Source organism: Vipera berus (assembly GCF_964194415.1).
Source record: "Vipera berus genome assembly, chromosome: 2".
In the NCBI taxonomy this organism is placed as follows: Eukaryota; Metazoa; Chordata; class Lepidosauria; order Squamata; family Viperidae; genus Vipera; species Vipera berus.
The window spans coordinates 230,265,792-230,279,067 of record NC_138203.1 but is presented as its reverse complement, the minus strand read 5'-3'; the positions used below and the strand labels follow the sequence as shown (position 1 = coordinate 230,279,067).

At 35.7% G+C, this 13,276-nt stretch overlaps 1 protein-coding gene across 1 annotated transcript in view; it reads left to right on the top strand.

Moving 5' to 3' along the window:
• Window positions 1-12,905, top strand: part of FGD3 (FYVE, RhoGEF and PH domain containing 3) — a gene marked incomplete at its 5' end in the record, with an annotated part of 43,969 nt that extends 31,064 nt beyond the window's left edge. The window contains 4 exons of the mRNA XM_081319064.1: window positions 3,724-3,846; window positions 7,321-7,473; window positions 10,323-10,463; window positions 11,733-12,905. Of these exons, the coding sequence (XP_081175190.1) occupies window positions 3,724-3,846; window positions 7,321-7,473; window positions 10,323-10,463; window positions 11,733-11,957 (642 nt within the window). The 3' untranslated portion in view covers window positions 11,958-12,905. The remainder of the gene's footprint in view (window positions 1-3,723; window positions 3,847-7,320; window positions 7,474-10,322; window positions 10,464-11,732) is intronic.
• Between the last annotated feature and the right edge of the window lie 371 nt (window positions 12,906-13,276).

Here is a 13,276-nt window from a genome sequence, read left to right as displayed (position 1 = left end):
GATGCAGCCATCTGTTTCCCCCGGAAAAACCTATCTTTCCACTGTAAATCCCTCAGGCCCACTTTTGATATTGTTCTGTCCACTTGGAAAGATAACTTTTAATTTGCTGCTCAAGGCCAACCTTTAAGCCAAAATCATGCGCATCTTGAATTTCACTAATAATTATTGCTGCCATGCTTATAATTTATCCCACATATAACAGAATAACAGGTTGGAAGGGACCTTGCTTCTGCTCAAGCAGAAGACCCTATGCCATTTCAGACAAATGGCTTCTTTTAAAAGGCTCCAGTGTTGGAGCACCCACAACGTCTGGAGGCAAATCATCCCACTGATCACTGATAACTGATAAGGAAATCTCCTTAGTTCTAGGTTGCTTCTCTCCTTGATTAGTTTCCATCCGTTGCTTCTTGTCCTGCCCTCAGGTGCTTTGGAGAATAGCTTGAGTCCCTCTTCTTTGTGGCAGCCTCTGAGATATTGGAACATTGCTATCATGACACCCGTAGTCCTTCCTGCAACTATTCTTCATATGTTTTTATCATTTTAATAATGATTTTAATAAATGATTATTAAATTATATTTATTCATATCAATTAAATGAATATGTGGCTAAAAGAAGTTACTGATTTCCTCTGGCTCTACTGTAAGAAACCTTGGCTTGAACTGTAGGAGAAAGCCCATTTTTTCTAACCACTCAGAAGTTGTTGGCTGGCAGCTGTCTATTCATTCAATTTATGCCTGATCTCAGCTACTTAGGCTCATTTGTGCTAGGAATGGCAGATAGATACAAAATAGGTTACTGATTTTCAGATGTGGCCAAAGGTAAAAAGAAGTATAAATATCCTGAGTTATTTGAGCCAAACAGATATTTTTTTTATTTTAATTCCATTTATATCCCGCCCTTCTCCAAAGACTCAGGGCGGCTTACAAGCTTAGCAGTAGCCTTAATTCTATGTATATGCCTGCTTATTAGGGCTTTCACACACACCCCCAGTGGCATTATTACAAAGTCAGCTTAATTGCCCCCAACAATCTGGGTCCTCATTTTACCTACCTCGGAAGGATGGAAGGCTGAGTCAACCTTAACTTGCTAAGTTTATAATGGAGAAGCAGCATGCTGTCTATTGCAAACACATGCATAAACTTGCCTGATCCTTCCAAATTTTTGCACATGCCCACCCCATCTGCAGAATTCTGAGGTATCTTAGTGCCGCTATGAAGTCCAGCGAGGCAGGAAGTTATGCTGCCTTCACTTCTCCTTGAAAGGAGAGATGTCCCTCTCTCACCCGAAAGTTAGATGGGCCATACTGGAAACCCCCCTTTCCAAAGACTAAGCTTTTAAATAAGTGGCTCCAGATTCTCCTTTTTATCAAAATTACCAAACTCAAGCAGTTCTAAGGAGCCTAGTGGTAGTATAGAACCAACACTGGATTTTTTTTTATCATCTCACAATAAAACCAACAAAAGTTTTTATTTTATTTTAATAAAGGCAACAAAATAAGATTTGAGAAAATAATCTATTTGTGTACATCAAGTTACTTGAGGCAGAGCTCCATAAAATCATTAGCTTTTAAACAAGACAGAAGGACATGGGAGAATGGAAGCAAAGTAACACTGTGCAAATAGAGGAAAACACTAAAAGAAAAGAAAAGGAAAAAAAAAAGCTCCCTCGTGCATCTACTGCATTTTTGCACCCCACTTTCTCTTATTGGTTCCAATTCTCTCAGGACATTTTGAGTACTGGGTTCAGTCCCGGTCCAGTCAGGAAAATGTACTTTTACAGTGGCTTTGTGCATTTTATTCCCTGGGGCTAAAGAAATGTCTGCCTTTTTTTCTGTCTAAATCCCACCCTTCTGCCACTCATTGAAAGGGAATTAGTTGCTTTAATTACAGATTACTTAAGAATTGTCAGTTAGTCATCAGCCTTCTGTATCTACGGCAGTTTTATCAGTGTTTCTCTTTAGAATGTCACTTGTGTCAGTTATTTAATAATGATGTTATTTGAATAGACTATGTACGACCAAATACAATCCTGTTAAAATTAGTGCTCTTTAAAATGCACAGGAGGGGTACAATGTTAAATTGAAACATCCTATTTTCACATATTGATGTGAATGCAGTAATTGCCTTTTGCTTGATCTTGTGCTTGATAAGAGATAATTAACCAGTACAGCAAAGGTGAACTCTGCCACTTGCTGGTGATAATAGTTAGCAGACCAGAAGCTACTTTCTTCATACTGTTCAGTATGCTAAAAGAAAAATACTTTGCACATTGAGATATGATCACAATTAGTTCGGAAAACGAAAGTGGTAAAGTTCAGGGGGGAAAATAGATGGGATTATATGATCCTCGATAAGTTTTTTTTTATTTTTTAATTCCAAAGCAATAGAAGTTGTTGTTATTACTGCTGCTGCTTTTAAATTTGCAGCCTGTCCTTGCCTTAGTGGGAAATAGCCCTCTATTCTTTGAAGTATTTGTGCTGAATATGTTGACTTATATCTAAAATGAAAACTCCCGATATGTTCAAAAGTCTGAAACAGTTTTTAGACTCAAATATCATCATCATCATCATCATCATTTTAGCCATTGTCTATCCACTGCAGGATGAAGGCCTCTTCCGCATGTTTCCCACCTATTGTCAGTTGGGCCCACAATACTTGCTGATGCCAGAGTCAAATATATGAGACTTAATTATATTTTCCTGTAATTTCATCAGCCATTTGGAATAGCTTTATTTTCTTTTTTTCAAGTTGTAAGCTTTGTTTAAGAGACAAGGGGATTCAAAGTGGGCAATGACAAGACAAACAGGACAAGAAGCAAGCTTAATTTCACATAATCATACATGTAATTAACATGTAATTAAATGCAATTAATTTTTTATGTATTTTATGATATTTAATATCTTTCCCATTAGAAGTTCCAATTTAGTGGCATACCCAAGAAATGATTTGAGTTTGTATCCACCATTATAAAACCTGCTGTTCTTGCCAGCAGAGAAAACATGGGGATGACCTTTTCACTTATGACAATGTCCAAAATTATCCCTGAAGAGACAGCACATATATTTTTCTCTTGCTTCCCCCTAGCAGGTGTTGTCTGCTAGCTGAGCAGTAAGTGGGACAAGGATGTTTGTACAACAATACACGTGGTCATAATAGGATTTTCACAGAATACTTACAGCCATCTCTACCTCTGTCCTGTGACAAGCTTTAATTCAGGAAAACTATTTACTGTGGTGGATCTTATGGAATACTAAAGATTCAGAATAACCTTTGTGCTTCTCTTAAGTGTCTATGCTATCTAGGCAGTCCCACAGTAATTTAAGAATCCTTGTATAAAGAAAACCAAAGGTGTTGAAGACTTCCACGAGTTGTCCCAATTTTTCTGCATCATTTTTTCTATGACATGAGATCTAGATTCTGAAAGGTGAAGTGGATTATATATTAGGAAGGATAGAGAGACTGACAATATGTAAATAGACTTTACAGAAAATCTGAAATTGTTACTAGGTGTGCTTTAGAAACTCCATCCTCTGTCAGAATTTATTTAATGTTTTATTTTCAAGGTGATCAGTCTAACAAACTTTGGATCTTGGTAACTTTATTGCACTTTTATTCTTTGCATAGTTTAAATATATACCTTACTGATATTAAATAATATGATAGGACTTGAGCTGCATTTTACTGATTTGTAGTGATCTTTCTAAATTTAATTTTTCATTCCAGCCTGAGTGCTGCAGAAAATCTTCAAAATCAAAAAGAGATAAAGAGAAACAAGCTTGCAAAAGTTGCAGTGAAAGCTTTAATTCCATTACAAAAAGACGACACCACTGCAAACAGTGTGGGGCAGTGAGTATTAGAATAAAAAACTCATTATTTAATTTTGATCATGCATAGCATGTGCAGTTTAAAAACACGTGTCATGACATTCTTTTGAAATAGGGTGTATTTTGTCTTCCAAGATTCTGCTAAGAAAATAAATACTATTATTTATTACAAATATATTAACTTTAAATATTTTTTTCTATAGCATAGGCCAGTGGTGGTGAACCTATGCCCCTCTCTGTGGGCACCTGTGCCATGCCCCGGAGGTGGCAACTGTCCCTCTTCAACCAGCCGCCTGCTAATTCGCCGAGATCCCACATGGCTGAATGCATCCCGGCACAGCTGGTTTCTCTCCCCCCCATCCTGTCCCTCCTGGCCTCACATGCTCTCCTTTTCCCAGGCACGACCCACTGCATCACCTTCTCAGCTGTTGGCTGAGCATCCATCTCAGAGGTGGCTTCTTTGAACTGCTGGCGATGGGCTGCGGAGCCCCAGAGTGCGCCTGTCGAGGGGCTGGAAGGCTGTGGCTACTGACAGACACTGTTGGCCCCCATGTGCTCGCTGGCCTCTGTGTGCAGGGGCTGATGGTGTCAGGCAGCAGCTGTCCCAGCCCTTGCCTTGCCCCATGGCAATGGCACCCCTACCCTGCCTCGCCTCACCACACAGGATGAGTCTCCTGCCTACTTCCCTACCTGCCAGAAACCTCCTGGAGCTCCCCCAACCCTGCCCACCCCCCACAGGTGTCCATCCCCATGAGCAACATTGAGGTGACCACACCCACCTTGGCCACACCCACCCAATCTTCCATGACCACCACAGCCACACCCACCCAATCTTCCATGACCACCACAACCACACCCACCAAGTGGGCCACACCCACCTGGCACCCAGCGATAAATAAGTGGTTTTGGGTTGCAGTTTGGGCACTTGGTCTCTAAAAGGTTCGCCACCACTGGCATAGGTATATAAATAGATTGATGAGGGGCTCAATAAATATGCGTGTGCTCTCACCCACCAGAAGAAAATATGTCAGTGTTTATATCTCCTATCTATATTGTATAATTCTTGTTTTGGAATTCACACATCTTAAATATATATTTCAAGTAGCAAATTAAAATCAGTGGCACTTTCATTCATTCCTTTTACATTTTTACATGATTTACATTTTTTAAATATGAATTCATAAAAAATATGAAACCATAAAAAATTACGTTTTACCATTTCCAGTTAGACATGGTTTAACTCATCAGTGTATTTATCACTGGCAATGAATTAATCCTTATTTTGTATAATGCTCAATTATTTACATGCTTTCTTTTTTTCCCTTCTAATTAATTTTGTGAACTTTTAAAAATGCAACTTGTTAATTTCCATTAACATTTTTATTTTTGTTTGGTATAATTTATAGTATATCTTAAAAGAGTAAAATACTATGGCTTTTGGGATTGGCTGTGCAACTTGTTTCATGTGCATGAAGACTGCATCTATGGCTTATGACTGGATTGTTATTGTTCCCCTGTGCAAAGGGAAACATAACAAAAATGAACTCAAAAAGCTACATGAGGGTTAATTTGTTAAGTGCACCTGGGATGGTGTTTGGCAGAATTCTGATTGTCATTTGTTTGAAAGAATTAATTCCATGCTGGATATTACTAAGAAAACTATTTAGAAAGGCTTCCCTTTCCTTCTTTAAACATGAAATAGGATTAAATAGGAAACATAAAAGTGCCATCAAAGTCTAATATATTTAATGCATTATACATTTTAAATTATTAAATTATTTTTGCACAAATTTTTCCCACTCTTTGCTTGAATATTGAATACATACAGTATATCCTAACTTCAAACACTTGCTATTATTTTCAAATAGAGAGGCTTTGGTTTGTTTGTTTTGTTTTGCATGAGGGCTGTTAAACATTTTATTGAGGTTTCAGTCATCAAATATCCTGTAATGTCAGAAGGTATGATTCAATAAATTGCAACAATAGAGCTAAACATTGACTACAAAAATATCAATCTGAGCAACTTCCTGTTCCTTACGGTGCTTTTTATTCTATTTGATATATATATATATATATATATATATATATATATATATATATATATATATATATATATATATATATATATATATATATATATATATATATATATATATATATATATATATATATATATATATATATATATATATATATATATATATATATATATATATATATATATATATATATATATATATATATATATAAATTATTAAAAAAAAACCTTGCTAATTAGCCACTTGTTAGTGGATGTAAGTACTTTTATGTGCAGTTTATCACATTGTTCCCTCTTGTTATTTGTGTCTTCAAATAAAAGAAGTTGCTATTGGCAACTGCTATATTGATCCTGAAAATGTTCAGTAAATAATAATGTTATATTTAATAGGACAAGTTCAGTTTGGAAAGAATTACGTAAATTAGGGCTCCTAATAGTTTTCTCTGTCTATCCTACCCCCTGGCTGAGCAAGCAGGCAGAGCTGATCAAGTAGCTTACCTTGATTTTCAAGTACTTATAGGTAATGGTTTACAGACCATAGGTGCATGAATGTGCACGCATGTACTAGCGCTGCTTACAAAGAGGAAGATTCTGAGAGAGACCAAAGCAGAACCAGTAGGTGGGAACATAGTCGAGACACAGAAGTAGCTCAAGTGTCACTGAAGGGTCCAAGGTGAAATTGCTGAGCTTCAAGTGGCACATGGCACCCAGATACTCAAGAGAATGGATCCAAGGTTGGAGCAGTTATTTCCAAGAGAGCCAAGAATAACCCTGATGAAGTTCAGTTGCCAGATATGGCTTAATTAAGATCATTGCTGCCATTGTTTTTGAAGAATACAATAAAAAATCACTACTCAGCCCTCTGAAATTTGTGGTAATTCTCAAGCTGGATGGCTACTCAAAGTTGAGAATTCCACCAGGTAATTTGCCCAACGCTGTTCCTGATGGTTGCTGGCGAAGTCAGCCTCAGATTCTTGGCTGTTCCCTGAGTCCTGAGGCTAATAGTCATTCGGAGTAGGTTCTTCAGCATTGGAGAACATGACAGTTTTATATATTGAAATGAAGAGATTGCAAATTGGGATTGAATGTCAGATTTACAAACCACCAATCAATACCCTTTCACAAATGGTCTCTTTAAAATTTATATTACAATAAGCTTCCAGAAAACCTTTTACAAATATCAAAAATAGCCAAATCGTTCTGTAAAACATTGAATAAAAAGGAAAATCTATATATGTTTGCTTTTGTAGAGAAAATAACATCAGGTGTTATTATTTCTTAATATTAATATTAATATTATTTCTTAATAGTAAATGAAGTAAGCAGGAGGTAACTATATCTTGGATATTGGTACTGAAAATCTTAGTGTTACAATTCAGTTTAATTGTGTTCAGGAACAGAAATCAATGCTGTTATCAGGATACTTTTTCCTAATACTGTTGTTATTTTTTAATCCAGGTTATCTGTGCTAAATGTTCTGAATTTAAGACACTTGCTGATAATAGTCGCCAAAATCGGGTATGCAAAGATTGCTTTCAACTGCCATCAGGAAACCTGTGCATCTCAGGGACCGAAGGTGCAGGAGAACAAAGGAAAAAAATAACCACAGAGGTATATTTATCATGTTTAATTTACTATAAACTGGCTGATTGCCTCAACAAAATCAGTTTTCATTGTTTGTTTCCTAGTTATATTTTATTAATTGGAAAAAAACAACAAAAAGCAAAATAAAGACAAGGGAAAAGAATATGTGTATATGCATAAAATAAACTTTATATTAGAGCAAGGTTTGAAACAAAAATGCAATTATAAAAAGTTTTTAAAAGACAACATACAGAAAAAAGAAAAGAATAGGAAAAAGCATTCTAGTCACCCCTCTCTTTCTCTCCCCTTCTCCTTCCCACCATACCCCCCCCGCTTCTAACTGCTACCTGAATATTTTTATACTTTATTTTGGACATTATTACACATTTCTCTTTGGATCATTTGATGGTTGATGATTTTTAAAGCAGTTTCACTTTTTCTTCAAAAAACATATTCTGAGTGACTTAGCTTGTCTTGCTTTGTGATTATATATAAGGGAACCATTTCTGCTTGAACTTGCTTAGATTTTTGTTAAGAATATATAGTCATTTTTTCCTTTGCTGAATTTCCCCCCCCCATTTTTTAGTCTTCTATTGATAGCAAGGTTTCTTTTTTCCAATGTTGTGCTAAATTAATTCCTGCTGCTCTCAGCACATATTTTAATAATTTGACATGCTTTTCATTTATATTCTGTGAGGTCATAACTAATAAATATTCATGATTTTAATTTGAATTTTATTTTCAGAATTTTTTAAAGAAGTTTTGGTATACTTATTTCCAGTACTTTTGAGTCTTTGGGGGGAAAAACAATATGTAATAGTAAAATGTTCCTTTTTTGTTGTGGTATTTATATATATATATATATATATATATATATATATATATATATATATATATATATATATATATATATATATATATATATATATATATATATATATATATATATATATATATATATATATATATATATATATATATATATATATATATATATATATATATATATATATATATATATATATATATATATATTATGACTTGGTGTAAAATGTGTTCATGTTGCAAATGAAGGCGAATATACATGTCTCAGAATAATATTGCAGGATCCAATCTGGGTTGGTCACTGGGACCAGTGGTTTTGTCTTCCAAGCTTTCAGACTCTTGCTGGAGCCCACCCTCAAGGAACTTCTCTCTAGCAGTGTGTGTGCTTTGGGCTATTCTGTGTGTGGTATTTACACTGTTTTCCCGAAAGTAAGGCCTACCCTGAAAATAAGCCCTAGTTTTGGGGCGAGGCACACACTTAAAATCAAGCTAGGGTGGGGGTGGGGGGGTGGAGCTGCCTCATGTGCCCCATACCCACTTACCTTGCAGCCAGGCCTCTCCTCGCCGTCCCCCTTCTTCTGTGGAGTCTTCTGCAGCCAGGCCTGCATTTTTCAGTCATAGGCCTTTCCAGAAGGCCACTATAGCCGAGAACTGAGCTATGGATTGAATCCAAGGCTCGGTACATGCTACCTTCCAGAAAGGCCTCACTGCAAAATGCAGGCCAGAATGCAGCTGCAGAATGAAGCTGCTCCTTTGGTCAGAAGAAGTGGGTCGGCTGGGCGGGGCTGTCGGTGCCATTGTTGAGTATAAAAGACACCCCCTGAAAATAAGACCTGGTGCCTCTTTTGGAGGCAAAAAAAAATAAGACCTGGTCTTATTTTCGGAGAAACATGGTATATGGTCCTTATTATGTGTGGCTTTTTAGTTGTTGATTGGCTGGCTGTTAAGTCATCAAGGAGAGTACCCATGTTCTATCTTTGATTTATTGAAACAGTTTGGTAGTAAGGTTTTGTTCTCTCTCTCTCTCTCTCTCTCTCTCTCTCTCTCTCTCTCTCTCTCTGTGTGTGTGTGTGTGTGTGTGTATTTCAGACAATTCCATTATTCCTTTCTCTTCTTATATCCATAGTTCTTAATCATTATTGATTTTTATATTGAAATGAAAATTTGTATATTATGACACAAAACCCAATCTTTTCGAGCAACACTGGGGTATAGGGGAGAGCTATTTCATATTGTACTTAGCATAAGGATTATTTTAATACTAGCACATAAAAAGTCTTGGTCTCTATTTAATCTGTAAGAAGTATGTTAAATATCCTAATGAATTTTAGTTCAGTTGTTTTGAGTGAAATTGTAATTTCTTTGCTCAAGTGATCAGATCTTGTTACCAGTAACAGAATGTCCTCAGAAGCTGGATATTTTCCCACTGTATCCTCTATTTTGTTAGTATCCTTATATGGCTGGACTGATTGATTGACTGATTGATTGCTTACATGCTATCGATTTATATTCAGCTCCTAGCAATCACCTAAATAAATTTTCTCCATGACAATCTATTTCTAACCTGGTCTCTCAGTGGTGCAGTCATGACCATTGTAACTGAGTCCATCCACCTTTTTTGTCGTTTCTTCCAACCATTCCCAGTATTCTAAACCGGTGTGGAAAAATAAACCCCTTTCCCATGACAATTGGGAATTTTCATTTATTCCTCCAGCAGTGTTACACTCCATTTACAATTTCTCATTAATTTTAAATCTCCCATAAGCTATTTTAAGCCTGAAAATACTTCTCACATGCTAATAATTGTTCTCAGTTTCTATTGTACAAGTGAAATTTTGCAGCAATAAATTTGCAGCAATAATCTTATTCAGATTATATAAAAAGTTATCTAAACTTCTGTATATTTAAAGTTTGATTCATTGGTAAATCATTCTTCTGTGCACATTTGCTATATGTGAACCAATATTTAAATCAGAATGTATTGGTGTATATAATGAATTGTAAATGCCTCCAGCATGAGAATATAAATATATTTTTATTATTTTTACCAGAAACAAAGCATATTAGGAGCAGAAAACAGTCTATTCAGTAGCTACCTCCTTTTTCATGAGAAAGGAAAGACTTGGTGTAAAGTGTGGGTCACCATTCCTAAGACAGATCCTCTTGTCTTATATCTCCAAGCAGAAAATCAGGTAAATACCTCAGAATATTTATTACAACTACTGAAAAATAAGTTAGACTGGTAATTCTCAAGCTCTTGGCTGGAATGTACTAGTCTGCTGGCAGGCCAGGGTATGCACCAAAAATATTTACACTTTGGAAATCTACCTGTTTATCTCTGCATGATCTGCTATACAGAATTTCCCCTTCTCCAATCATTCTTTTTGTTAGGCCTTCCTGTATTTGTATCCAATATGATCTGTGTCTATTGTGGATGATCTGCCCTCAGAAAAGGTGGCCAATTATCCTTGTACATTTTGCCTCTCTGTTTTTCTTTTTCTTTCTGGAAGGTCAGAGGTGCCTTGAGCAGAGACTCACACGGAAACTTGGAATAGGCTAGATTGTCCAGAGGATAGTACTGTACAGTAGACCTGTCCTGTAATTTTCAAGAGTCTACCGCCTTCAGCTTTAATTCAGACCAAAAGTGCCAAAGGCTAGGTAATCCTAGGTGAAAGCATTTAGCTTGGTTGCTTTCAACCACAACAGCATTTTACTGAATTTAGTCAAAGTCTCTGGAGTCTTTTTCTTCTTTCATATATTCTTATTTTCTCAACTAAGGGACACAATAATTATTTGTTTGCCTTAGTCTCAAGAAAAGTATTTTTTTTTTCAAATAAATACTTCAGAGGATTTTTTTAAATCTTGAAAAACATTTATCCTCTCCAAGATTAAGAGAAAAATATGACAAGGCATTTTAAGACAGCGTGACTTTAAATCTTTCTTGGATTTGTAAAGTTCAATATTAGATCCATGCAATTGTAGAATTGCTGAGAATGTTTTTGATCATGCATGAAAGAAGTAGATTTCCTCAGCTCAGGCATACTTAAAAGCTGAGTCACATTTACTAGAAATACATGAGATTTATATAGCAGTAAAAGCTACTGAATCCTTAGAGCATTCTCAGATGTCTATACTAGAATGATAAAGAGAAATATGTTGATTCACAAAATATGCACAAAAAACACTTTCCTTTCCCAGCAAACTAGAAACCTGTGGGTGGAAGACCAACTCACCACAATCTTAGGTACCATGTGGGAATAACAGCATCTTCTTCTTCCCCAGTTTTCATGGAACCAACTTGTGCAACTGTTCTTGCAAAATGCTTTTTATTTCCTCAGGTGTGAAAAACCTGTTCACATACTTCTTCCTTTCCAAATCATTGGCCCTGTTGATCTGTTGCATGCCTGTGCTCACCCTTTTTCTAATTTTCACACCTTTCTTTATTTCTGGATTGCACATAGGATGGACGCATTCCACGCAGCATACCCCTGCTGGGATATGAGGTTGACTTTCCACATTCTGGTGAAAAGTTTGAATCAAAATATGTGTTCAAACTTTGCCAGTCCCAGCAAACAATATATTTCAGTGCTGAAGATGAAGACTTGCAAATGAAATGGATGGATATTCTCACCAAAGCAGCAAAAGGAGACGTTCATGACCAGAGTGAGGAAACCAGCAATCCCTAAAGTGATTTCATGTGATCATAATCATAATAGAGGATGGGGAAAAGTCACCTGAACTCAATTTCATGGCACTTTGAAAACATACATGGCTTTATATTTTGGTATGTCTATATAGAAACGGCAGTCAATTCTTTTCCCCTCTTTCTCTTTTTCTTATTCATCACATTCAGTACCAGTTGTCCAACATCTATGTTGTTAGTGTGTATAAATCAATGTAGTTGCTATGAGTGTTTATATTGCTATTAATGGTGAAGGGGGAAAGGGTGGGGGAAAGCATTAATTTTATCTAAGATGATTAGGAAGACAATGGTTTCCTGTTCCCCTTGACTGTTTACTTTATTCCTTTCAATTGCTGTTTCAGTGAAGGATGTGTATAGTCTGTTACAGATGTGCTGCCTCTAAGTAAAATGTTGTACAAGGGCTTGTGGCTGGCCACTGATGTGCTATTATTCTGTTTTCTCTTGGATCTTTTTTAATGGTAACTTCTCTGCCGTATATGATCAAATGTTAACACTGACTTTTCTTGACAGGGTTTTTTTCATAAGACAAATACTGTTTTTAAAGCTATTGCAGAAGGCCTCTTGAAAGCTGGAATATCAAGCATTTCTATATATTTATATATAAATATTTTTCCATTTTTTTCTCTTTTTTTAAAAACTTTTATGCATACTTTTCTTATTTCTTTGTATCACCTCCTTTTTAATGTATGCAAGCAAATGTTTTATACTACGATCTGGGATGATACTCATCAATAAACATTTTTGGTACACCCAGGAAGGTAAACAATTAACTTTTTTTGAATAACGATTTATTTATATAATTTGTAAATATCATATTAAGCATCTTTTAAAAAATGTGCTCATATTACTCTTGTATAAATTGAATTTTCTTCCTGTGTCTTTTTGTTGGCAAATGTATTTATGTATGCAAATAAAGCCCCATTTCACTGATTCTTGTCCCAGCTATTCAAAATACAGGAAGACTTTAGAAAAACTTGAATAACTTTTTGGTGCCTTAATTTTTATTTTAGTGGGGAGATGAAGACTGGATGATGGTGATCATGATCATCATGATGACGACCGTCAAAATTGTAGTAAAGTTTCACATAGGATAAACTGAAATATCTGAATTTGCAGTATTATCCATTTTATAGTGTTTGCACTATAATTTTCATCTGTTTCCTATTTCAAAATGACAGAAAACTCTTATGTCAAGGTTCCGACTGATGAACCCAATGAAGTAAGCATAACTGAGACGATCCAATCTCTAATGCAAAACTTTAATGAGCAAATCATATTGGTACAGATGAAAGGAAAACCAGC